The 27,594-nt window shown below is 46.2% G+C and overlaps 1 protein-coding gene across 1 annotated transcript; it reads right to left on the bottom strand.

The window, feature by feature from the left end:
* Positions 1-1,488: 1,488 nt before the first annotated feature.
* On the bottom strand, positions 1,489-11,892 carry CHI3L1 (chitinase 3 like 1). The gene is made up of 10 exons (XM_065936676.1): positions 11,777-11,892; positions 11,524-11,553; positions 10,421-10,622; positions 9,839-9,895; positions 8,925-9,075; positions 6,866-6,987; positions 3,987-4,110; positions 3,245-3,427; positions 2,645-2,761; positions 1,489-2,442 (listed from the first exon to the last, which is right to left on the bottom strand). The coding sequence occupies exons 1-10, from the start codon at positions 11,823-11,825 to the stop codon at positions 2,302-2,304; spliced, it is 1,176 nt and encodes a 391-aa protein (XP_065792748.1). The 5' UTR covers positions 11,826-11,892; the 3' UTR covers positions 1,489-2,301.
* Between the last annotated feature and the right edge of the window lie 15,702 nt (positions 11,893-27,594).

Genomic DNA, 27,594 nt, shown 5'->3' on the forward strand with positions numbered 1-27,594 from the left:
CATACTCAGTTCAACTACGGGCAGCAACAGCTCTCTTCTTCAAGGGGCATCTCTAGGAGATAAGACCACAAAAGAAGGCAAGGAAGATTAGGATAATGCTTGCCTCTGGGTGGAGGGACAGAGATATGGAGTTTCAGAGACACAAATGAGGTCTTGTTTCCTGTCCTTGGTAGTAGTTATACAGGCTTTCACTATATAGTAATTCTTTAAATAATAATTTTTAAAAAAATACATTTTGTGCGCTCTTCAGCATGTATGATATATCCTACCATTTTAAAAACAATGCCTGTGTAATTTATTTCAAGCCATCAGTCGTGTTCACACTCTGCTCCTTCCCCAGGGCTGGGGGCACAGGAATGTGGTCATGTCCCACGGTGGCTGTCCTTGTTGGGAAGGGCAGTGGAGGGCCTCAGGAGCCTCTTGATCCTGCCCTGCTCGGGTGCCCGAGCCCTCTGCTGGGTGAGTCAGAGTCCTGCCGGGCGGGAAGCAGGTCCTGGAGACCGGATCCCCATCCCTGGCCTCTGACTCTGCAGCTATAAGTGAATGTGACTAACACAGCAGGACCCTGAGTCAGCCCTGCAGAGCCTGTCCCAGGATGGGGGAAGGGTGGCTGGGGGAAGGTGAAGAGGGGGTTAGCTGCACTGGAGGACTCACAGCTCCTGGGATTTCAGAGCCCCCAGTGTGGTAGGAGGGCTGAGGGCACAGATTGGGGATGCTGGGTCCACTGGCCAGCAGTGAAATGCCAGGCACCCTTGAAGCTCTGGCCAAGTTCTCACTCTCTTTGCCTTTAGCTTGGCAGTGACCTTGGGATTAGTTGCTTCTGCCCTGCTCCAGCTAGTTCAGATTTCAGGGAGGCCGATAGGTATTTTCTTTCCCCACACCTCACTAGTGCCACAAACCACTGGGCCAAGTCACAGATAATTCAAACATCTGGGAATCCACAAATCAAATAAATCAAATAAATTCTATTTGATTTTGGAGCATGTAAATGAACTCTCTTTGGATACAAAGCTTGTCTGAGGCTCTTGGAGTGAGCAGGAACTGTTAAGAACATCTCTACTTCATGAAGGCTGGAAGGCTGGCTGATCTTCTCAGCTTGTCCTGTCTGACCCACACTGTCCCATCCGGCCCCCACCCCATGTCCCAGGCTAGGCCAAGGAGCCTTGATTTCTGCATGGGCTGAGGGCTGAGTGTGTCCTGAGAGGGGAGAGACAAAAGGGCTAGACTACAGCCCTATGACATCTGACCAATTTCAGTCCAGCAATGAAAAGGGCTCCTCTAAAGTAATGAGCAATGAGTAATGGTCACTGAAAGTGTTAGGGGAGCTTGGAAGGCCAGTTCTCAAGGTCTGCAGAGATTCTAGCTCTGGGATTGTGGGAAAATGTGTGAGGTAACATTGGTGTCTCCTTCTAACTCTGAGTCCCGGGTCAGGGCTCTGTCTAACTTGGCCCTATATTGGCTCCTATCCCTCCCCAGAGTGAGAAGAGATGAAGGGCTGGGATTAAAGGGTTTCCTTCCTAGTGCCTGCTAGCTCCTGGAAACAGAAAAGGCTTCTTTCAACAAAGAACTGTATAGAGAAGTCTGGATGACAATGACTTTAAGATCTAGAAGGCCTCCAGCACTCTTGGGTTAGCTCCACAACTGATGGATCTGGTGATGCTTGCCCCTTTGGGGGATGCCCTGGAGGCAGCAGAGGACAGGGTGGTCTCACTTTCTGCACCTCAGGGCTCCCAAGTCTGAGAGAAAGGAATCCAGAAGAGAGGCGGGAGGTGAGCCCAGTGGGACCACAGATGCTGAAGCAAGCGCCAATAACAGGTGAGCCCTGGTGCTTTATTGAGCAGGTGCAGAACCAGGAAGGGGAACTGGGATGGGGACACAGTTATGGTCCCGGGATAAGGTTTCAAGCTGGGCTTTGCAGACGGTGTAATTAGTGTGGTTGCTGCTTCTCCTAAAGCTGTGTGGCAGCAGAGCTTGCCAAAACGGCGTCCTTCGGCATCAGGCCCCAGAAGTAAGCGAGGGGAAGAAATCTCCCAGTGTTGGGCTTGGCATTGCTGAGCGTTCTCGTTCGTCAGCACCTACGTGCTGACTTTGCACCGTGCGCTGTGCTGCCCCGCAGCCCCACTCCAGCCTGCCCCCCAACCAGAGCTGAGCTCCGATGGCAGAGCCGTGGCCCTCACACGGGCCCAAGGAAGGGGGGCTGAGGCTCAGCGGGGCCCCAGCAGGGCAGGAGGTCAGGCTTCCAGTCAGTCAGAGCCAAGTGTGAGCGGCATCTCTGCCCACCGTGAGCCCAAGGGCAGACGGCTACGCCCCAGCAAGCACATCCTTGACAGCACTCGTGAGAGGAAAGGGCAGGTTCTGCCCACAGAAGGTGCCCCGGAAGTCGTCCAAGTCCAGGGCCCACACCATGGCGCCAGCCAGCTGCCTGTTCCTCAGGTACCGCGCCTGGTGGGGAGACCCAAGGCCGGTGTGGCTGGGTTCCCTGCGCCAGGGTGCACGTGGGCAGGGCATGCTATCTAGACGCCTCCGCAGGGAAGAGAAAAGCAGACACCCGGAACCTGAAACACCCCTGTAGCCAAGCCCCACCCTCAGTGCAGGGGGCGTCCCTCCCGCTTTTCACCTGGGGGGTGTGGCCTTGTGAACATACCTTGTTTTTGACGCTCTCCTGGTCGTCATAGGCTACCCACTGGTTGCCCTTGGTGGCACACGGGACCTGCTGGTCACGGAGCCTATGGACAGTGGCTCCATGGAGGAAGTCACAGATCTGAGCAGAGAACAAGGCAGGGGTGGCTGGGGAGCTGTGCTGAGAGGTCGCCAGTCACTGGGGGGATGCTACTCCCCAAATCTATCCCTGACCCTTGCTTCATCCTAAAGGTTGCACCTGCCCCTAGAACTGCAGGTTTCATGCAAATTTACTTAAAACAGATGCAAATATCCCGGGGTTCTGTGGCTGCTCTGCACTGACACTGAGGACTGGCCAAGGCAACTCAGAGCAGCAGAGGTTGGGTCAAAACAAAAGAACCTACCTCTTGGCCGTTGCTTTTTCCTGGGCTAAAAGGAAGGCCCCAACTTGGCGGCCAGAGGGGATGAAGATGTGATGTGCCTGCCCTCCTCCTCCCCCTTCTCCAGAGTGCTAGATCCGCTGGAATTTCTTTTTTTTTAAAGGAGTAAACGGGGTGATTTGGAGGGTCAATTTCCCCAGGGCTGCTGATGCTGTGGGAGATCTTACCTTCTTCCTAGCTCATACCTCATAATAGGCAAGGATCCCTTTCTCCTTAGTGAACTGGCCTGGTATTCCCGGCCCTGAGATGGGGGCTCCCACATCTGTCTTGGAAGAGGCCAGAGTGAAGCTCCTTCCAAAAGTGGGGATACCCATCACCAGCTTATTGGCTGGAGCCCCCAGCCTCAGCATGTAGCTCACAGCATAGTCCTGGGTGTGGAAAGGGCAGGACAGTTTGAGCAGTTAGTCTGGGAGAGAAAAGGTCATGCTTTTCTGCTGCCTTGAAAGGAGTTCCAGATCTAGATGCATCTGGAATTCCCTTCCTTCTGGGAACTTATAATGTCAGTCTAAAAAGCATTGTACAGTTTCCGTCTCAAAGAAATCCTCTTAGATATAGGAAGAGATGCTGTTTGGTAGTTGCAGAAATCAGGTGACTGGTTCAAGTTTCATAGCAAGCAAATGGCAGGGCTAGACTAGACTCTTGGCTTCTCAGCCCCCAGCTCTCTTTTGCTCTCTCCCATCTGCCCTGTGCCTTCACCCTATAGGCCTGTCAGGAGATATCTTGATTCTTTATGTAAGTATCACCTCCTCAGATCCCAGAGCCGTGGAGAATGCATGAACTTTGCGCCTCAGATTCCTCATCTGTGAAGTGGGCCCCTAACCCCTCCCTTACAGGATTACCAAGGAGTGGAGAGGTTGGTGTGTGAGCTCCGGCAGGCAGCAGGTCTTTGTGGCCCCCTCTCAGTTTTCCCTCCTTTGGGACACTCACAGCATTACTGAATCTGTCAGAACGTGCATCTTCCTGGCCTCGAAACAGGGGGCTGTGATGTCCTACTGTCTGACGCCAGGCTCCGTGAAAGTCATAGGTCAAAAGGCTGATGAAGTCCAGGTGTCTATAGAAAAGTGGATGCAGGGCAAGGAGAAAAGTTTAAAAGCACACCACCCCAACAGGATGTGAGCAAGAAAAATAGGCAGTCATTAATCCAAAACCTGGTAGAACCCAGTGACCAGACTAGGCTGCTGGATCTAGGCTCCTGCTCAGGGTCCCATAGGAGCATTCAAAGAAAGAACAGGGCTCTTCCTACCTGTTCCCAGGACACAACTGGGAGCTGCCCTCCAGCACACCTCAATCCCTACTCTCCAACCACATTCATCTTTGAGAAAGCAGATTGATATCATCAGTAATTAGCCTTGTGAGGAAAGAGCAGGACCAAAGAATGGCCTGAAACTATGATTCCTTGTAATAGGGAGTAAGGTTTCTACACACACAGATTAGGAGTCTCCAGGTGGATTGCATGACTATGAGCTTTAGGTGTTTGGGGCAAATGATTGACAGCTACCTCATTCCCACCCTCTAAGTGATCAATGCAAAGAAATAGAGGAAAACAATAGAATGGGAAGGACTAGAGATCTCTTCAAGAAAATTAGAGATACCAAGAGAACATTTCATGCAAAGATGGGCACAATAAAGGACAGAAATGGTATGGACCTAATAGAAGCTGAAGATATTAAGAAGAGGTGGCAGGAATACACAGAAGATCTGTACAAAAAGATCTCCATGACCCAGATAACCACATGGTGTGATCACTCACCTAGAGCCAGACATCCTGGAATATGAAGTCAAGCGGGCCTTAGGAAGCATCACTATGAACAAAGCTAGTGGAGGTGATAGAATTTCAGTTGAGTTATTTCAAATCCTAAAAGATGATGCTGTGAAAGTGCTGCACTCAATATGCCAGCAAATTTGGAAAACTCAACAGTGGCCAAGGACTGGAAATGGTCAGTTTTCATTCCAATCCAAAAGAAAGGCAATGCCAAAGAATGTTCAAACTACCACACAATTGCACCCATTTCACATGCTAGCACAGTAATGCTCAAAACTCTCCAATCCAGGTTTCAACAGTACATGAACTGTGAACTTGCAGATGTTCAAGCTGGATTTAGACAAGGCAGAGGAACCAGAGATCAAATTGCCAACATCTGTTGGATCATCAAAAAAGCAAGAGAGTTCCAGAAACACATCTACTTCTGCTTTATTGACTAAGCCAAAGCCATTGACTGTGTGGCACAACAAACTGTGGAAAATTCTTAAAGAGGTGGGAATACCAGACCACCTGACCTGATTCCTGAGAAATTTATAGGCAGGTCAAGAAGCAATAGAACCAGACATGAAATGGAACAGACTGGTTCCAAATAGGGAAAGGAGTATGTCAGGTTCTATATTGTCACCCTGCTTATTTAACTTATATGAAGAATATATCATGTGAAATGTGAGGTTGGATGAAGCATAATCTGGAATCAAGACTGCTGGGAGAAATATCAAAAACCTCAGATATGCAGATGACACCACTCATGAAGAAGAAATAAAGAGCTTCTTGATGAAAGTGAAAGAGGAGAGTGAAAAAGCTGGCTTAAAACTCAATATCCAAAAAACTAAGATCATGGCATCCGGTCCCATTACTTCATGGCAAATAGATGGGGAAACAATGGAAACAATGACAGACTTTATATTTTGGGGCTACAAAATCACTGCAGATGTTGACTGCAGTCATGAAATTAAAAGACGCTTGCTCCTTGGAAGAAAAGCTACGACCAACCTAGACAACATATTAAAAAGCAGAGACATTACTTTGCCAACAAAGGTTCATCTAGTCAAGGCTGTTTTTTCCAGTGGTCATGTATGGATGTGAGAGTTGGACTATAAGGAAAGCTGAGTGCTGAAGCATTGATGCTTTTGAATTGTGGTGTTGGAGAAGACTCTTGAGAGTCCCTTGGACTGCAAGGAGTTCCAATCAGTCCATCCTCAAGGAAATCAGTCCTGAATATTCATTGGAAGGACTGATGCTGAAGCGAAGCTCCAATACTTTGGCCACCTGATGGGAAGAATTGACTCATTTGAAAAGACCCTGATTCTGGGAATAATTGAAGGCAGGAGGAGAAGGGGGTGACAGAAGATAAGATGGTTGTATGGCATCACCGACCTGATGGACCTGAGTTTGGTAATGGACAGGGAAGCCTGACATGCTGCAGTCAGTGGGGTTGCAAAAAGCCAGACACGACTGAGCGACTGAACTGAAGTGACCAATTAAAGCAATTAAAGCAATGAGTCTACATGTGCCTGAGACCCTAAAGAAGATTTTAGTCAGAGTGAAGAGTCTTTGTTTCTTACTCTTGGGTTTTCTAAGATCCATGTCTTGTTCCACCAAGAAATCAAGCTGCTTGACTGGAAACTGCTCATCGCCACATACATAAGGAGGCAAGGTGAGGAGAAGGGACAGGTGGACAAGAAAGGGGAGTACCTGCAAGACAGAGTCCCTTGAGGACTCTCCAGCAGCCTAGAAATGAAAGGTATTATTAACTGCTGGTTTGCCCTTCCAGAGATTATTGACTGGCTCGTTTGTATAACTTTCTCTACTTCTTTTCCCACAAACATACATTCATAACAATTTTCTCAATTGGTCAGCACAATATCCCAAGTGAAAAGGAAAGATAAGGATTATTATGCCCCTTTTGACAGATGGGAAGGCTGAGGCACAGAGAGGCGATGTGACTTGCTCAAGGTCATGCATCTCTGGAGAAATTTGGACCAAAGGCCCAGTCTTCTGATTGAAAATAGACTGCTAAGGCAGAGTAGGTCAGAAGACTCACCGGGATATCTGGGCGATGTCATAGCCTCTGTCAATAGCAATCTTCCCTGCAGGCACGGCTGCGCTGAGCAGGAGCTGCTCTGTGCCTGCTTGGGCTTCCTTTACAAACTCAGCCTTCATTTCCTGGTTGACAGAGAGGCAGGTAAGTGACAGCAAGCCTTATGGAGAAAGATCTTTGAGCATGTCATTGGCCTTCCCTGTCTGCTGTAATCTCCAACCAGAGCTTAGTGGGAATGATAAAGTTGTCCCATCCGCAGGCTCACCCATCCTTTTCCTTAAAAAAAGGTTTGGGTTGATCTCATCCCTACACCCCATGCATACTCATCAATATTCAATTTTTCTTTATCCTGGAGGGACCATGAGACTAGTGATCCCACTTAGTGCACAGATAGAGCTGGAAGACATTTGCCGGTTGGTCTGTGCTTTTGTTAAGCTAGTAAATGAGGACACAAAATTAAAGTGATTTATACTGAGTGTTGTTCAGTCTGTTGTTCTACTCTGTTCAGTTGCCAAGTTGTGTCTGACTCTTTGCGACCCCATGGACTGCCGCATGCCAGGCCTCTCTGTCCCTCACCATCTCTTGGAGTTTTCCCAAGTTCATGTCTATTGAATCAGTGATGCCATCCATCCATCTCATCTGCTGTCACCCCCTTCTCCTTCTGCCTTCAATCTTTCCCAGCATAGGGTCTTTTCCAACGAGTCGGCTCTTCACATCAGGTGGCCGAAGTATTGGAGCTTCAGCTTCAGTGTCAGTACTTCTAATGAGTATTTAGGATCAATTTCCTTTAGGATTGACTGATTTGATATCCTTGCAGTCCAAGGGACTCTCAAGAGTCTTCTCCAGCACAACAGTTTGAAGCATCAATTCTTCAGTGCTCTGCTTTCTTTCCGGTCCAACTCTCACATTCGTACATGACTACTGGAAAGACCATAGCCTTAATTATATGGACCTTTGTCAGCAAAGTGATGTCTTTGCTTTTTAATACACTGCCGAGGTTTGTCATAGTTTTCCTTCCAAGAAGCAACCATCTTCTAATCTCATGGCTGCAGTCACCATCCACAGTGATTTTAGAGCTCAAGAAGAGGAAATCTTTCACTGCTTCCACCTTTTCACCTTCTGTTTGCCATGAAGTGATGGGACCAGATGCCATGATCTTATTTGATTTTAATGTTGAGTTTTAAGCCAGCCTTTTCACTCTCCTCTTTCACCCTCATCGAGACGCTCTTTGGTTCCTCTTTGCTTACTGCCATTAGAGTGGTATCATCGCGTATCTGAGGTTGTTGATATTTCTCCTGGCAATCTTGATTCCAGTTTGTAACTCACCCAGCCCAGCATTTAGCATGATGTGCTCTGCATATAAGTTAAATAAGCAGGGTGATAATATACAGCCTTGACGTACTCCTTTCTCAATTTTGTACCATTCAGTTGTTCAGATTCTAACTGTTGCTTATTGACCCACATAGCTTCTCAAGAGACAGGTAAGATGGTCTGGTATTCCCATCTCTTTAAGAGTTTTCCACAGTTTATTATGATTCACACAGTGGAAGGCTTTATTGTAGTCAATTAAAAAGAAGTAGATGTTTTTCTGGAATTCCCTTGCTTTCTCTATGATCCAGCAAATGTTACTGATACTGTGAACAACTTGTTTGATTGCTCTGCCCCTAGGGTAACTAGAGATGCTTGGGCTGCCCCCAGATGGAGTCGAGTATCCCTGATTTACTGCATGCTCGGGCGTGCGCAGTGTCAGTTTGAGAATGAATAGATGACAATGATGCTCGACTAAGTGGCAGTGAGGACTAGGTGCTCTGGTTAGTGAACGCTGCCTCTTAGAACCCCAGCCCACATCCCACTGTTTTCAGAGTATGTCTTCCTTGCTGTGTCAGATCTCAGGACACAGGCTTGTTTGTTTTACCTTTGGTCCAGATCTCAGGACTCTGCAGCAAGGAGGCTTTAGTCTCCCTTTGCCTGCCTCAGGAGAACATGCCCGAAGATAGCTTCTGCCCTCCCCACTCCTTGGTGCTCGCCACCTCCCTGCCCCTTTTCCCAACCTGACCAGCACCTTGATCAGAGCAGTGAGATGCCGCTTGTCTCTCCACCCAGGGTAGAGCCATGCTAGATCCAGTCCATCAAAGCCATGGGTCCGCAGAAATGGTGGCACTGACTTGATGAAAGTCCTGCGACTCTGGGTCTTGGAAGCTATTTTGGAAAATCTAGAACCAAAACCACAGTAGAGTAATCAGCACCAAAACGCTGGGTGCCTTGGCCCTCTGGAGGGGTCTCTGGGGCATGTGCAGCTGGGAGCCTGAACCCACACAGCTATAGGAGGGCATGGTTGGGACAGGACCCACTTCTAATCATCTTATTAATAGAAAGAACATGTGCATTATAATCAGCTATCCCTGGCTCTGTCACCTAGTAGCCAAGCCATTTTGAGCAGATTATAACCTGAGCCTCAGTTTCCTCATCTGTAAAACAGGCATAAGTGTAATATCTCACAGTGCTATTATGAGGATTACATGTGATAGTGGTTGGACAGGATGCCTGACACATAGTAACCACTCAATAAATGAGAGCTGTTATAGCCATTACTTTAACTCTTTTTAAAGCTGCTCCAACTCTACCCACTCCAGGAAGTCCTCCCAGGGTCTCCACTCCCAAATTCCCATTCATTCCATCTCGCTCCTTCCAACCCTTAGGGCAGTATCCCCTCAAATTTCGTTTTCATGTCTGAGAAGTAGTAAAAACAGCATTGGCAAGAAATCAGAACACTGGCTGCCATCTTGCTGTGTGTCTCTTGGCAAGTTCCTTCCCCTCTCTGGGCTCTGATTTCATGATTGCACATGATGCAAACTCCTGACAACCATTCACGCCCCTGTGCCTGACCATTCTGGGGTCCCTGTGACCTTCATCCCATGGGTGTAGAGAAACCTATACTTCCTCTTATCCCATAATCCTCTAGAGGATGCATCCTACCTTTGAGGACCGAAGTTCCAACCTCCAACAGATAGGAGGGTCTTCAGGTTGGGGTTCCTATGGGCACAAAGAGGCAAGAAGGCTGGGGTTGAGTGGAGTTGCTGTGACATGGGGTGACCCCATGTTTGGGAAGCTGTAGTAGGCTTCTAGCTTTGGAGAGAGGCTGAATCAGGCCTGCAAGGCCCTTCCAACCTTGAAATTCACTATTCTAAGATTCTAAGATTTTCTAAGTATTTGTGGCACTTATTCTGAGATGTGTTGCCCATTTTTCTTCCCTCCAGTGGGGAAGCCATGATATGGCAAAATAGAACCATGAATATTTTCTCTGTGGAGCGGCACCTTCAGGGGACAGAGAGTTCCTTCTCCCAGGGGAGTTCAGCTATGCCTTTTTCTGCAGGCTTCTTCTATACCCTGACCTCTGCCCTCATCACTTCCTCCCATTTGAGCCAAGGCCCTCCAATTCTCCACCCAGAAGTGAGTCCCGGAGACCTTGCCCATCCCCTTGAGCAGGTGTACTCTACCCTGAAACCAGCCCTCCTAATCCCCCATCTTTCTCCTGCCCTAGCTAGTCAGTGGCCCAACCTGTTCTTGAGTGTGTTCAGCGTGTCATAGAGCGTCACATCATTCCACTCCCAGGTGTCGATCTCATTGTTGCTTATGTTGGCAAAGCTGTAGATGACGTGGGTGCACAGGAAGGGGTCGATGGCATCTGGGAAGCAGCTCCCATCACCCTCCCGGTACTGGGACCAGCTGGTGTAGTAGCAGATCAGCTTGTATGTAGCACCTGAGGAGAAGGCTAGGGTGGGCCCTGGGCCAAGGTTGATCCAGGGGCCCTCTGGCTGAGCCCTAAGTTGAGCACCAGTGGGGTTTGGGGAAGAGGTGGGATGGATGGGTAGAATTGTGAGCAAAGTTAAAATTCTGTGAAAGGACTGGCTCAAGGGAGTTCTCTGTCTGGTGAAAATAAAACCTATTTTGAAAATGCTTAGGAAAGATCAAACATGGTAGATAAATATACTGCAGACTAAGAACAGAACACTGTGTGGAGGGAGGGGGCTCTGATGAATAAAGATGAGATGGGGCTTGGTACAAGTAAGGAAGGTTTCCTGGAGGCTTTGAAGGAGAGGAGTGACTTAGCCCCAAACAGCCAGTATTAGAAGACCTTTGCCTTTAAGGAGTCCTTGATCTGAGAGGCTCTGGCCTGTCTCTTTTCTGCCTTCATGGGGGAAGTACCCCTAACTTGTAACCCACCCAGAATGGCAGTCTCCGGCCCCTCAGTCCATCCCCCTAGCTGGCACACAATAACCCAGTGGACCGGAAAGTTCCCTCTCTCTTCTTTTTCTAATTTCTGCTGTTTCGGAGCAGGCCTCTTCTGCCCTCTTGATTGTGGAGGAAGACGAGCGGGCATCACTCATCCACACTGTTCCTAGTGGTTCCCACTAGGCTATGAGTTGAAGCCTTCATTGAAGCTAAACTTTTAAAAGTTTTTAATTTTGAAAAATGTTAAATATACAGAAAAGTAGAGAGTAGTATAATAAACATCTATATACTCATCACCTTGGTTTAACAAATGCTAATATTTCTGAGCCATTTGAATCATAGAAGAAACTGGGGGAAAGTGCCAAGGTCCCTTCCATACAGCCCTCACCATGCCCCCACCTTCCGTGACTTAAAAGAAGGTTACTTACAGCTCTGGAGCAACACCAGGACCACAAAACCTGAAGGGAAATCCAGGATGAGACCCCCGCAAGCAGCTCTGGCCCTCCCTCCTGCTCCTTGCTCCCGCCCCCGCCGCCTCCGCGGAATCCAGGGCCTCCTCACACCAGGCACCTCCTCTCTCTCCCCCGGCTCAGCGCCGCCCCTTCTCCGCCCGCTATCTCTCCCCTCAGCAGGTGGGAGGCCAGCCTCTGCAGGCAGTAGCTCTGTGGCCAACCCAGAGACCTGTCGGAGCCGCCCTCAGCCCCATCCTGGCCGCGGCAGAGGAGGGCATGGCGTGGCCTCTTCCTCTGCCTTCAGGTTCCCGGTACCCAGCTGCCCGAGCAGGACGCTTCCTGGGCCTCCAGCTTCCTCTTATACGTACCCCACACCACTCCCCTGCACGGCAATCCTCCGCTTACAGGAACGGAGCTGCGTGTCAGTGAAGGAGCTGGCAGACTGTGCAGTGGCGGGGGAGGGGCACTGTGGGCCACTAGAGGCGGATTGGGAAACCCTGGACAGTCTTGAAAGCTTGGGCCAGGTCTTCCTGAGGCATCTGCCGGTAGAACAGCCATGAGAGGGATGATCTGGGGGCTCCTGGGCCGGTGACTCAGCCTCCCACTCACTTTTCTCCAAAAGTCAGCAGTTCTCCAACTTTTCTGGCAACCCCTACCTTTGCCTCTCCAGCCCTCCCTCCAGGCCTTTGGCCAGGCTGAGACTGGGCACAATTGAGTTCTGCAGCCCACAACACCTCCAGATGAGGCTGTTATTTTTTCTCTTCCCGACTCCAGCATCACCCTGCCTGACCTCCTCTCCTCCTCTCCAAGCCTGTCTCCCACAGCAGCCTGAAGGTCAAGGTGAGGGCCTTTCACCAGCTGAGGAGTGTTTAACAAGAAAAGCTCGAGAGGAGTGGGCAGTTGCTGAGTGGCACTCTGGGATCTGCTGCTGCTTTCCTTCCTTTTGAAATGCCAGTTACAATGAATGAGAAAGAACTTGGCAAGTCTGGGGCTCCGGTGAAGTACCAAGAAGTAAAAATGCAGACAGCTCAATTTCCCCCAGGGAGCAGATAATCTCAGAAGATCAATAATCTCCATTCCCTCAGCTCCTCTCTTTTGAAGCCCAAGTGTAATGATACCACCCCTTTCTAGATAGGTCGGTGATTTTTTTTTTTTTTTTTTTTGGGTCACTCTTCAGATAAGAACAAAACTTCTTAACAAGGCTCTGCATGATTTGTCCTACTTGTGGGTACATTTTGAGCCAAAGATCCTGGACGACTCCATTCTTCGTAGGCTATAAATGAATTAATAGGCAGGGAGTGAAAATTCAGAACTCCAGTTGCTGGAATAGATCAGAGGGCTTCTGGATAGATATCTTTACTTTTGCACTAACATTAGGTACTAATTCGATGTTAGCCACACTGGCTTCACAGCCCTCTCTTGGTGAGGTCTGTTCCTCTGTGCCTTTCTCTTCCTTCCTCTCCCTGTAAAACGGAAGCAACGCTTCACTGAAAGAAACAGTCAGAGAGCAGTTTGTCCAGAGTCATACTCCTGAATACTAAAGGGTCATTGTAGTGGTTTAGTCGCTAAGTTGTGTCCAACTCTTGCGACCCCATGGACTATAGCCTGCCAGGCTCCTCTGTCCATAGCATTCTCCAGGCAAGGATACTGGAGTGGATTGCCATTTCCTTCTCTAAGGGATCTTCCCGACCCAGGTATTGAACCCAGGTTTCTTGTATGGCGGGAAGATTCTTTACCAACTGAGCTATAATGGAAGCCCTAAAGGGCCATTGCTTCATCCTTTTAAGGCAAATAGCTTTCTTTTGTACCCTAGATAATTGACAGAAATGATAGTTCATAATAACCTTTCTTTGTTTGGGGCACTGGGAAATAGACTTCTTCTAATGTCTAATAGAAATATTACAGTGGCAGGTATGTAAAAATTTTCATAACAGGGTGCAGGATGTTAAGAAAACACCTACTTTCACTCTCTTCCTTTGTTAAAAATTATTTCATAGCCTTAGATTGGCCCAAGCTTTATCCTGTGCTCCCCTAAGCCCAGTTTATTAGTTCCACATGTCCTGCATGAAAGTGACTGTCCTAAAAAGTGGTCACGACATTCCCTGGGGCTGCCCCAGCATGACTGGCCGAGGGTCCCAAGGCACCTCCCAACCTCATCTCATGTCCTGTCCCCTTCACCCCCCATAACCCATCCATTCATTCCATCTTTCTTTTTTAACTTTTTGTCCACACCACGTGGCATGTGGGCTCTTAGTTCCCTGACTAGGGTTTGAAACCAGTGGAAGCACAGAACTTTCACTGCTGGATTGCCAAGGAAGTTCCACTGCCTTCTTTCTTGTACTTGTTTATATTTGCTCTGCTCTCTTCCACCACACGGCTTTTGTATATGCCGTCTACTTGCCTGTCAATAACTATGAAGGGCCTGAGATTTTATACTCCTTGCAAGCTAATGAGATAGACAGCCACAGCCTTGTGGATTCTGGCAGAAAACACAGAACTTTAGGGCAGAGACAAAAGACTTTTCATGTCACAACAAGGAGCATGAACTTCATGTTTGCATCGTTTCTTGTGATGAGGCAGCTATTTTGAGTTGCTGCCTAAGCATTTTACAGTATGACAACTCTACTCACGCCCAGAATCTGGCAATTTAGATAAGAACCTGGGTTTAGGATTCCAGCCACAAGGTCCTGCTTTGCATTTCCCCGGGCACCTTTTAAAATATATTTTTAAAGTTGAGTCCTTGAAAAGTAAGTGGTGCTCCTCAACCACCTTATAAGTAAAAGATGCTTGCTCTCTGTCTCCTGCTGGCTTGTAACCTAGGACAGAGCACTGCTCCTACCCCCAGCTCATTGCACACCTCCCTCCTCTGTTTCTGGACTCTGTAAGTAATCCTGTCACTTTACTTTCTTTGTGTATTGAAACTGTGCCTTCAATCAAAACAGCCCCAGGGTTTTCATTTCCCCAAAGTCAAAGCTGATAATGAAGGAGCCACCTGCCCACCCTGTGCGTATGGCTTGTGCCTCTTCGTTCTGCAGGTCATAACCTGCATATCCTCAACTTAACACACTTACTCATCCTTCAGATTGCAGCTCAGCAAGCACCTTCAGAAAAGGCAGACTCCCCTGTGAGGGAAAATCCCTACTGGGACTGTCAGAGTACTTTGTACCTCTCTTCCTAGCACATGATTCTGTTATAATTTTACATCTTGTGTGTGAGTGGGGATGTCATTAATGTCTGCCTCCCTCACTAGTCTATAAACTCAGTAAAGGCAAAGACGGGGTCCTGTTTTACTCACCTTTGTGTTCATCCCTAGTGCCTAACACATAGTAGATGCATAGTAAAGTATTTATTAAGTGACTGAATAAATGAAGAAATGATCTCAGGATGGTACAAAACTCCAAACTCTTCTGCTCTGAGTTTGGAACCTGAGGTGCTAGAAATTTCATCTTTTTCAACAGTTATGTCCCCTTGTGAATAACCAACTCGGGAGGTACAATGAAATCCCAAAGAAAGCACCCTGACAGTTTTTTCCTGATCCAATCATTGTAATCCCTCAGTCTGCTCTTATCATTCATGTACTCGTTCAACCAATGCTAACTGAACACTCACAGTTGCCTTGTACTGTGGGAGGTGCCGGAGGCAGAAAACCGAGTTCAAACAAAGAATCAGTGCCTGTCCTCATGAAGTCCATGGCCTGGCAAAAAGTAGACATTAAACAATGGCTCATGTAAGTCAGTAGTTTATTACAACCGTGAAAAGTTCAACGAAGTACTTCTGAGGGTTAGGAGAGTTTATAAATGCTGTGGGTGGTCAGGGAAGTCTTCCTTGGGAAATGATGTTTCAGTTGAAAGGGGAAGAACAGGTGCTAACCTGGCAAAAACATATGAGGCAGGAGAAACAGAAAAAGCCTGTGGTGGGGAGAGGCTGCCATGTTCCAGGGCCTGGATGGATTTAAGAGCTTGAAGCATGAAGTAGGGTAAGGGAGGCACCTTGGTGGCCCAGACAGTAAAAAATCTGCCTGCAATGCAGGAGAACTGGGTTTGATCCCTAGGACAGAGAGATCTCATGGAGAAGGGATTGGCTAACATAACAACTTCAGTATTCTTGCCCAGAGAATTCCAGGGACAGAGGAGCCTGGCAGGCTACCGTCCATGGGGTCACAGAGGGTAGGACACTACTGAACAACTTCCACTTTCTTTCTTTCACTTTGAAGAACAAAGGAAGGCAAGGGAGGCACAGATAAGGCTGGATCAGGAGGCTGTGGGCAGACAGAACCAGGTCAGAGGACACCTTTCTGGATCCCAGGGATAGCCTCTCAGGCATAACTGTTTTGAGGATACTTCCTTTTGCATGGAGCATCAGAACAAATGAAGGTGATGTTAACATCCTACCAAATATCTGAGGGGAAGTTCTTTATTCACAGGGAGGGCTCTTCCTCAAATTCATTTCCAAATCCTCAGCTCCAGCATGGTGTTAGTGTCAGCACATAGTAAATGCTGTCAAAGACTCAGAGACAGAAACATTTGGACAAATAAACAATTGCAAAAGTAACTTCAGAAAGAAAGCTTTGTTAAATACAAGTCGCAGTAAGTATTTAAAAGTGAAAAAAGATGACTAAGGCTACCATGTTCATGGTAGAAGTCAGCAGCTTTCTTACATGTCCATCATATTCAGTTTATCTTCACTTGTTAGCGTGGTAAAAATCAAGGAGAAAATAGTTTTTGTCAAAGAGTCCATATTTATGAGAAATAGTCAGAATTTATTACTTTGGAGTCTGAAACCAGTCAGGATAGCCTGTTGTTTTTGATTTATCACCATATAATGAACTTCTGTCTGGAGGCTTGTGAAACTCCTGGGCTGGGAATTACTTTTCTGTGTCAGGGAAATTTTACCATCCTTATTAGCACTATTTTTTCTTAAATTCCCATCTTTGTTAATATGTCTGCCAGTAAATGAAATTTTGGAATTTCACAAGTCATAAAGCTGTCCCAGAAAAGTTTTCCTGGGAAGACTTCATAGATGTCATCCTTACATGTAAAATGTAATCTTTGTTCCTTTAAAAAGGGCTTATCACACCTAATTAAGTGGAATTGTTCTTTTTAAATTGTGCTAATGATATATCAGCTTATTACATATTTTAAGATCACTCAGGGATTATTTTTTTTCCTTTTGAAATCTGAAAGTTCAATTGGGACAAAATGACATTCAAAATGTGATTCAGTAGACTCCAAAGTATAAAAATAAACACTAGATTTAAAATAAAACTGAAGACAAAGAATTTAAAATATAAGCTATCTGTAATATTTTTTGCATTGATTATATGTTGGAATGTTAATATTATGGATTAAATACGGTTAAATAAAATATATTATTTAAAAAGTTAAGTATATGCTAAGTTGAGGGTAATAAATAGATTAAAAAGAAAGGTTTTATGTATGACAAAACTCACTGAAAAATAAAAAATAAAAAAAGAAAAAAAATAAAAAGAAAGGTTTTATCCTTATGCCAATTAATATAAATATTAATCATATAAAATCAGTCCATTTAGTCCGTTTAGCTGTAGGTAATTCATTTTAATTTTATTGATCTGGGGTTAGGTAGTCTATTTCTGGAGAAGGAAGTGGCAACCCACTCCCGTTTTCTTGCTTGGAGAATCCCATGGACCCCTGGTGGGCTACAGTCCATAGGATTGCAAAGAGTTGGTTACTCTGAGTGACTTAGCCACAGCAGCAGTCTATTTCTACAAAGTTTTATACTTTTAGGTGAGTTGCATACCTTGTATGTAACCACTGAATTCTGCTATTGTGGGAAGTGAGTCATAGATAATAGTGACTCAATGAGCATGTTGTATTTAGTCACTAAGTTCTATCCAACTCTTTTGCAACCCCATGGACTGTAGCCTGCCAGGCTGCTCTGTCCATGGAATTTTTCTAGGTAAGAACACTCGAGTGGGTTGCCATCTCCTTCTCCAGGGGATCGTCCCTACCCAGGGATCGAATCTGCATCTCCTGTACCTCCTGCATGGTAGGGGGATTCTTTTTAACACTGACCTACAAGTGCATGACTTGTAGGTTCATGGCACCTCAAAGTGCATGACTGTGTTCCTAAAAAGTGTTATTAACAAAAATAGACAGCTGGTTGGATTTGTCCTGAAGGCCATAGTTTGCTGACCCTTATTCAAATCTAGACCAAAGTCACTCCAGAGAGTCTGACTCAGTGACTTGGTTCAGTCTGATAGGCCCAGACTGGTAAGGATGTCCATTTATTTAGGGAGGTCTGTACCTGTCAGTGTATATCCTATGGTATTCAAGTCAAGAGTACCAGATTCAGGTTTGTCTTTTTTTTAATTGATGTTCCTTTGTTAGTTATTTCTTTCAGAAGACTGAATTTCTGATATTTCAACTTATAGCAGGGGCCTTTAGTAGATGCAAGGAAAACTAATTTGTAATTATGATTAATAAATCATCTGTAATAATAAGATTACATGGTTCTAGTTAATCAAAAGATGGGTTAGGATTATAGAACCTTTTTTATCCAAGTATAATATTCAATCCATTTGTGTGAGAGAGTGAATGCTGAGCTACAGGGATCTCTTATACCATAGCCAGGAGATGGTTCCTTTAAGGGCTTTCAACACTAAAACAGGCAACTAGAAACATCTATAGATCTTCCATTCTTAGAATCTTCAGCCAGGCACTTTGGACTGAGATAACAAAGTCCCTTTTGGAGCCTGGGAAATAGATGAAATTTGAAAAGAATAGCTTATACACTGAGACAATTGCAGTAGACAGAATATGGATTCCCCAAACATACCCACGTCCTGATTCTTGAACCTGGGAATACAGCACCTTACATACAAAAAGAGCTTTGAAGATGTGTCTAAGTCAAGAATCTCGCAATGGGGAGATTACTCTGGATTATCTGGGTGGGCCTGATGTAATCATAATAATCTTTCAGACACAGAGAAGGGGATGTGGTGATGGAAGCAGAGGCTGGAGTGATCAGCTCTGAAGATGGAGGAAGGGGCCACAGATCCAGGAATGCGGTGGCTTCTTGATGGTAAAAACGCAAGAAAATGGATTCTACCCCAGAGCCTCTAGAAGCAATACAGTCCTGCTGACACCTTGATTTTAGCTTCACAAAATTTACCTCTAGAACTGTAAGAGAATAAATATGTGTTACCTTAAGCCACTAAAGTTTGTGGTAATTTGTTACAGAAGCAGTAGGAAACTAACACAGAGGTTGTTTTCTCCAACTAGCAACAAGGAAGCTGAGAATAGGTGAATTCCCTGACAGAGCCCTGCCCTAGAGCCCAGACTTCAGCTTTGTTCCAACAGGCACAGCCTAAAGCAGACCTGAGCTCAGGGACTATGAGGCCGTGCCTGAAAGTGAGGGTTCTCCTGCAAAGCCTTGGGAGGTAAAACTTGCACGGTGTGAAATGAATACCCCTGGAATGTTGAAGGGGCCATTGCAGCTCCCTTAATAAAAACAAACTCAGGCAGGACTGCCTGAGTTGGTGCTGGAAGAAGGATTCGTACACGGGAAGGGCAACTGGACCATGTGATCCCAGCTTGAGAGGCTATCACCAAAGTGGGCTTGGGACACCAGTTGTCCCTCAGTAAATACTTTAGCCCAGGAGGTGGCACACGTTCCCTCTGCAGGGTTGGGTCTGAGCCACTGCATTCAACTAAGACGTTAGGGGCAGCCCCGGGGTGTCAAAGGGAAGTGTGCACCACACAATGGATACCAGAGGAAGCAGACCTTCCAGCTGTGGTCTCCCGCTGATGCCGCAGGAGGGCTGCCATCTCACAACCGCTTTTCAGGGATGCACCCCTGTTCCTGAGCTGGGGTTAAGAGAACCAGACCCAAGAGACTGGAGAGCCTCTACTCTCTGCCTAAGACCAGTCTTAGGAGCTCTGATTGCCAATAAAGATTTGCCCTTTCCCCACTAAAGTGCAAAACCTGAGTCCCTAGAAGAAAAAGTCCCTGCACTTTCTTCCTCTCCTCAGGGAGACTGAGCTCCTGCCCTACAGATGTGACCTGGCTCACAATCCAGCCCACAGAAATGCACCGGTCACCCAATGCCATAACAGTTTCATGTGTACATTGGTTAAAGCACTAAATCGTTCACTGGAGCCTAGGATTCTGTCATACCATTTATCCATTCCGAGGGAAATGGGGGCATTTTTTTAATGGGTTCCAAATACTTGACACTTATAATAAGCCAGTCACCACTTTGGCAGTTTCTGGAAAGGAGGTGTTGATCTTATCCTTATTTTGCAAATAAGCAAACTGAGACATGAAGAGGATAAGTAATTTTCCCAAAGTCACGCAGATTTTATGTGGCAGAACAAGGACTTGGACCAGACTGTGGCCTTTCAACTATTGAGAGTGGGGCTGGTTTAAGAACGCCTGCTGTCTTGGGAGAAGAGCAGGAAGAGAAGGTTAGAATGACCGTGTGGTAAGAAGACTCATGGTACATAGCCAAACACTAGAACAGAATGGTGGAAATCAGGGCTGTCCTAGAAAACTGGTAAGATCTTGCCAAGAAAAGCAGTCAGGAGCTAACTATAGAGAACGACCACGTCTCCGGAAACTGCACCAGGCTCTGGACTCAGCCACTTCTCCCTGTTGGGGATTTTCCATTCTCCCCACTGTTCCCCTGCAGTGACTAGTTTTTAAACCTGAAACTGAAGGTGACGGCCAGGAAGCAGATAGCAAAGGAGTCTTTGTCCAATTTTGCAGCTAATTTTGGAGGAGAAAGAAATCCTACAATATGGTGTTGTGTGGGCAGTTTTGAGAAACTGTAAAAATGTGGGGAGAGTGCTGAATCCCTGTTGGCATGGAAGGAAGAAGAAAAGAACTCACAGGCGATGGGACACAGGTCTGCGCCAACCATCCTTTCAGGAAGTAGTTACTGAGCCCTACTAGGTGCCAAATCCTGGGCTAAGCAGTGTGTGTGGGAGTGATGAGTGTGTGGAGGGACTTACTTTACTTTGCATGGCCAGGGAGGTCTCTCTGGAGAGGTGAGCTTAAGCTTAAATCTGAGGGATAGTAAGTTAGCCATGCCAAGAAATGGGAAAGTGAGCTAGGTAAAGAATACCATATGCAAAGTCCCAGGGGTGAGAAACAGCTTTGGATATTTTTTTAAAAAGTAGGAGAAAGAGACAGTCACTGTGGCAGGGTAGACTGAGGGGCAGAGATGCAGGAGGCCCAGTGGAGAGAGAGAGGAAGCTCTGGGTCAGGGGCCTTGGAGGTATTTTACTCTGTGCAATCAGATGACACTGAATGTTTAAGCAAGGAGATATGTGATAGGATTTGTGTTTTAAAAAGCTACTTGCTCTGTAAAGAATAGATGCAGAGTGGAAAGAGGTAAGAACATAAATAGCTATTAAAGAGTCCAAGCAAGAGACTTCAAGGCCTGCACCAGGCTGGTAGAGATGGAAATGGAGATAAGCAGGGAGATTCTAGACATTTATTGGAGGGGAATTAACAAACTTACCGATGAGTTGGATGTAAACAAATGAGGGAAAAGAAGCAATCAGGAACCACCTTGGACTTCTTCTAGCAACTTGGAGAGGATTGTAGTAATTTTCTAAAGTGAGGAATACTTGGGGTGAGGATAGGTTTTGGAATAAAGAGTTCTGTTTCAGACGTAGTAACGATGAGCTGTTTATACTTCCTCTGAGTGGAAATAACAAGGAGGCTTATGGATATATATGTCTGGAGCTCAGAAGGGAGTCTTGGACTAGAGATATAGAAGTATGAGAGTCGTTAGCATAAACAAGATATTTAAAGCCATGAGAATGGATGAGATCTTCCAGGGATGGAAGGGCAGCAAGCCCTGTGACGATTAGAGATCAGGTAGAGATGGTGGAGCCAGGCAGGTGCAGCTGGAGCTGCTTCATTCAGCCAAACACTTTATCCATCCTACAGGCTTGGCTGCACAGATGCTGGAGACATCAGAGGAGTAGGACAAGGCCCCTGCCCTCAAGGACGGCAGTGTGTGTGAGCATGTGTATGAGCCTGTAATTACAGTGCAGTGTGGTACAGTAGTCACAGAGATGGACCCAGGAGAAGGAGCTGAAAATGTCTGTTGGTCTCTGAAACGGAGAGTATGACTGAGTCTATGGGAGGGGCCGTGAGCCTCTGGAAGATGAAGGGAAAGGATGTACAGACTTGGAATTGTTCCCGATCTGGTGGATCTCCCATGAGACTCCCTGAGTCTCCTTGAACTTCAACTTCACCTTCAACTTCACCTCTCCCCTGCCCTCCACACCCTAGTCTTCTTCCACCAGAATATCCACTATCCATGCCAACTCCATACAGATCACTCCTAGTTCAGTTTCCACCCCTGTCTCCAGCCCCCAGGTCTCCACCCCTTCCCAGACAGGCTAGCATCCTTACAAAAACTGCTTTCAAAAACAGGATTGACTACAGATCAAAATTACTCTGGTGCCTTGCCCTCTGCCAAGGCAGGATGTTGTCTCAAAAACTGTTGCTTAATTTCCTACTGTTGAGAAATTGTGTATGTTGACCAACTTGTTTTTCACACTGCTTGAAGAAAAGAGAGACGTGTCTCACTGAACTCAGAAACAAGCCAGTTCAGCCCCTCATGACTGCAGGTGAAGACCCTCCTCTGCCCACCCTCTGCCCACCCATCCGCTGCTGGGGGAAGGGAGCCTGGCTGCACTTGCTCACTTTGCTTCTGGGTCAAGGCACCCCATGGCTCACTCCCCCTGGCTGTGCTCAGCCCACGAACTTGCAGAGTCTGGCCCCAACCTCTACATCCATCGTTGTCTCATGTGTGCCTCCTTCCAGTCAGGCTGGTGATGCCCTGGGGATCTTGGCACTCAGTCCTTGCCTGGGTGATGCTCTGCCTCTGAGATTGGGGAGGATCTGAACCCACTTCTAAGGCTCAGTCTCAGTGCTGGCACCTCTGTTAAAGCCCTCACCCATCACCCTACCAAAGAAAATTTCTCTATCCTTTGAACATGTTTAGTTTGTTCCTCTTTCGTGCTTTATGGCATTTTAATCTTAAAGTATAATGCTTCAGGCAAGCGTATTGCCCCTTCTACACTTTATAAGCTCCAGGAGATCAAGCCTTGAGTCTGAGCTCCAAATCTCATTTGTCTCCATCCACAGTCTCAGCAAAGATCCTCTAAAATTTGTGGAATGAATGAGTTTTGATTAAAGTTGTAGGGGGAAACTTAAAATGATGTGGGAAATGAAGCCTAGAACTTAATTTTATTGGTTCTCTGGGGAAAATTCTCCTCTGCTAAAAGCAGTATATAAAGGGATAACATCCATTCATTCATTCAACAAACAATTATCAAGCATCTGCCATGTGCCAGAAATAATGTTAGATGCTGGAAATAGAGTAATAAGACTGGTAAGTTCTTACTCAGGTAGAGATTCTGTTCTAACCCAGCGAAACAGGTGATAAGCAAGGAAAACATCACTTAGTGGTAAGTGCCATGATAAAAAATAAGTCAGAATGATATGATAGTGTGACTGGGAAATGATTGACAGGGCTTTCTGAAGAAGTGGGTCTTAAGGAAAGAGCTGAAGGATGAGCACAAGTGTCCACAGAAAGGCTGAGCGAGAGCAGTAGTGAAGGGACACAAAGCTTCGAGATTGAGGAAGGTGGGAAGAGAGATGGAGTGAGTTTAAAGGGTGTGAGGACTAGAAGGAGGGGAGAGTGACTGGGTCATGGGAAACAAGTGTTCAGTAGGGAGGTGATAGTGAGATAGCCCATAAATGACAGCATAGTATATAGAGTTTTAAAACAAAGGATGAATTTGAGTCCTGGTTCGAATTATTAGTGGTGTTGAACTTGGACAAATTTTCTGGGTCTTAATTTCTTCATTTGTAAAAGATCTCATTTTTAGCGTTTTTGTGAAATTAAATGATATGATAGAAACAAGCATCTACCATGTTGACTCTTTACAAATGGTAAATTATAATCTGTGTAATAACTTAGAAACAAGCTTAATAAGGTTAGGGATGACCAGGAACATGAAGCTCAGGAGGTGACGCGTTAACAGCTGCCCTAAGTCTTTCCTGCTCTCTCCTAATTCCATCTTCCTCTTCCTCCCTGACTTTTCTCACTCCTTCACCTTTTTTCTTACCCTTTATCTTTCTTTCTTTTCTTCCATCACAAATTTCTTATTTGTGCTTTCCTTCACATTATTTCGGGGCTTCCCTGGTGGCTCAGAGGTTAAAACATCTGCCTCCAATGCGGGAAACCCAGGTTCAATCCCTGGGTTCGATCCCTGGGTTCGATCCCTGGGTTCGATCCCTGGGTCGGGAAGATCCCCTGGAGAAGGAAATGGCAACCCACTCCGGTATTCTTGCCTGGAGAAACCCATGGACAGAGGAGCTTGGTAGGTTACAGTCCACGGGGTCTCAAAGAGTCAGACACGACTGAGTGACTTCACTTCACTTTCACATTATTTCAAGTCATATCATTTCAACTGACCAAACTGTGGATTAAAGACATATTTTAAAATGCTGATTATTTAGTATAGCTTTGTTTACCATTTAAAATTAGGTGTGTTTAATGCTTATACATCTCTTTAAGTTAAAAAGGAGCAGCAGCAGCATCCTCACCTAACTTAAGCAATTTTATTTGATTATATGACCCACGGATGTTTTGTTTTTTCCACTGAGGTCACTGTCTCTTAATAGAAAATGGCCCAACCTACTGGATTAAAGGATTGGACGGAGATTGTTTCAAGGCATTTGAGGACTGGTGTGCTGAGAGATCTCTCCACCACTGGGGAGTGGAGATCTGGATGTCCCCCAGAGGCCAGTGACCTCAGAATCACTCCAAGGATGCTCTGGAAAACAGCCAGAACATTATGCTCAGCTGTTGGCTGGCTTTGGCTCTGAGGCTGCCCTGCAGATGTGGAACAGGGCAGAGGCACGGGCAAGGAAGGCCTGGTTGAAGTCTGCTAGTGGAGATGGAGACCCTGAGAAATATGTAAAGACAGATTCTGGCATGAAGGGTAATGGAAAATCCCCATCCTATGTTGTAGCTCCTTTGCTTGGCCAAGGAAGCACAAATTTCCCGTGTGTGTGTGTGTGTGTGTAGGGGAAATTCACAGAGCATGCCCCCAACATTCAGCTCAAGACTTATATTAAAACTGGCCTCTCGGTTGGAACAACAGGGTGAGGGGGAACTATTTAAGCCAAAAGGAGATTCTGGCCTCCCCATGATGTTTCCTGGGAAGAGGTGCTCAGTGGTTGGTGGTGACTGGTTGTGACCAGCAAGTCTAACCCACTGGCCGTACAGGAGGACACCAGTGACCAGGATCAGAAGCAACTTCTGCAAGGCCACACAGGGAGGCCGAGGTAAAGCCTAGTATACGTTCTTCCTTATCGAGTCACTTTTCAGGGTGACAGTGGTAGGAACAGGATGGGGCGGCAATCTCTCGGTACTCTGACTTTAGGGGTTCCAGACCTCTGGATCCAGATCCTGCCCTGGCTCGTATTACACAGTCTGAGCGCCTCATAGTTGAAGTCTACCTTTCAGCGGGGCAAGGGTGAGTGAGAGAGACGGGTTGTACACTGGAAGGGAGCCCAAGACTTACGCATGAACACGGAGAAGCAAATTGAGGGTGAAGGTTTCCAAACCTACAGAGGTCCAAAAAAGGTCACTTGAATTATTGCTATAGCTCCAGGCTCTCATATTTATTGTTAGGAAGGAGCTTAAGGAAAACAAGACCCAAGGCCTGTGGTCTGGGCTGGTTTAGACTAGTCTGGCTCCTCAGACAGCTGTTTTGTCTCAGAGGAAAGCCAAGGGCAAGTCATAGTGACAATGGAAGGTATGGACACTGCGTCCTTCTGTCCTTTCCGTCTAGGTACCTCTCCTTCTGAGGTTGCCCCTTCGGTGTCCTTTCTTGGAGTGTGGTCTCCAGGAAATGAAGGGGCTGAGAGGATGGGAGGACTGGGAGGACATCCTCAGCTGAGCCTGGGCTCCCGGCTGCTTTGAGCTGTCAGCTTGCTATTGGCTTGGTCAACAGCTAGAAATAGCAAAGACACTCTGAAGTGGATGATGTTGGGGCCATCCTAAACTCCCAAGATCTCACATGCCATACGGCGGGGACCAAGGAGGAGAGGGGGAGTGCTAGGAAAGTCTGTATGTTTGCTTCTCCCTATTCCCTGTGCTAAATAAAATGAGGTAAGGCCCAAGAGAATTTGAACAGTCAGTCAGCTTTCAGAAGCTATGCTTTTCTACTTGAGATGCATTTAAAAAACACTTTTTTGTCTGAATGACTGAGCTAATTATTGACTTAATTAATATATGACTGGCTATTTTCACTTTGCGTCAAGATCTGAACATGAGGAAATGGGTTTTCTTTTCTTTTTTTTTTTTCATTTATTTTTATTAGTTGGAGGCTAATTGCTTTACAATATTGTAGTGGTTTTTGCCATTCATTGACATGAATCAGCCATGGATCTTCATGTGTTCCTCATCCTGAGGAAATGGGGTTTTTTAACAGCAGAGGAAGGTGGAATGAACTCCAGGAGTGCTTGTTAGCAGGGATTCCACACTGACCTGCGTGGTGGCATCCAGTGAAGATGCTTAGCAAAAGTGCTGTATTGATAGCTGCCCGGGCAGCATGACATGGCAGGGGTGTCCAGGGGCCCCTTAGCAGCCCCCAACTCCTGATATGCCCTCTGCTAGCCTCTTAGAGGCAGCTCTATCTAAAATGCCTTTCCATACCTCTCCATTTGTAATTCTCATGGCGCTAATCCCTCAGCCACAATCCCTTCCAGTTTTCCCCAAACTCAGCAATAGCAGGCCCTAGGGTCAAGGGAACTGCAGGTGTTTCCCAGGTGAGGGTCTTACACTGTAGGGAGACTGGCATCCAGAGGCTTTTGCCTTGTGGGTGGGGCTTGGGGTCAGGGCAAAGAAGGAGGCAGAGAGGCATGGAATAAACTAGTTCTTTGAACCTGAACCCCCTGGATATCCCTGGGGGTATCTGAGAACTCCTTATGGGAGAAGGTAAGGATGGTGCCTCTAGATTAACTGCCTTTCCAGGAGGCTTGTAACTGTCCATGGGACCTTCAATAATCTGAGTCCACTCCACTGACTTCTGAGATTATGGGTGCACAACCTGACTGAATCCTCTCCAGGGTTGCTTGGGAGGGACAGATGGGAAGAGAGAACCAGTAGCTTCCCCAACTTTATCTCAAATAAAGGCTGTACCAGGAGCACAAGGATACTGAATTCTGAAGAAATAAAAGCAGGCTCTAGGGCCACCAAATACAACCCTTAGATTCACTGAGGAGGAAGGGAAGAACTTTGGCCCAGAGAGTAAGAGAGTTCGAGTCATCAATCTACTCAAGGAAAACTAGAAAATTCAACAGTCCTGTAACCACAAAGAGACATTTAATTAGCAGTTACAAATCATCCTCTATGAAAGTATGGAGCCAGCATTCAAGAAACAGATGAGTCCTTCAATAAGACTCAGAGAGTGGAAAGATGGAACCTCCCCAACTCATTTTATAAGTTTAGCAAAATTCAGTTTACTATAAGCCTAGAAGGCAGCAAGAGATGGCAAGGACATTCTAGAATGTAAGAAAGAAAACATGCAGGCCCATCTAATTTTTTAAAAAGTAAGTGCAAAAACAGGAGACAATATTAACCATATCCAGCAATATATAAAAGCTGTAACCTATCACGACTCAGATTTACCCTGAGAATTCAAGATAAACTTAATAGTGATGCAGTTGAAAACTGTTGTTTACTATGTTAACAGTCATATGTTTACTATGTTAACAGTTAACAGAATAAAAGCAAAAAGCTGTTACAAATGAAAACCATCTGATAAAACTCACAGCCCTCCTATTTATTTTCTAGATTATTACAATGTCTCAGCTTTATACCTTAGGTTTTCTCTTACAACTATGAGATATAATTGATATACAGCATTGTACACAAGTGTACAACATAATGATTTGACCTACATCATGAAATAATTATCACAAAAAATTTAGTGAATACCATCTCACACAGGTACAAAGCTTAAAAAACAA

The sequence above is a fragment of the Muntiacus reevesi genome, chromosome 5 (assembly GCF_963930625.1).
Source record: "Muntiacus reevesi chromosome 5, mMunRee1.1, whole genome shotgun sequence".
NCBI lineage: Eukaryota > Metazoa > Chordata > Mammalia > Artiodactyla > Cervidae > Muntiacus > Muntiacus reevesi.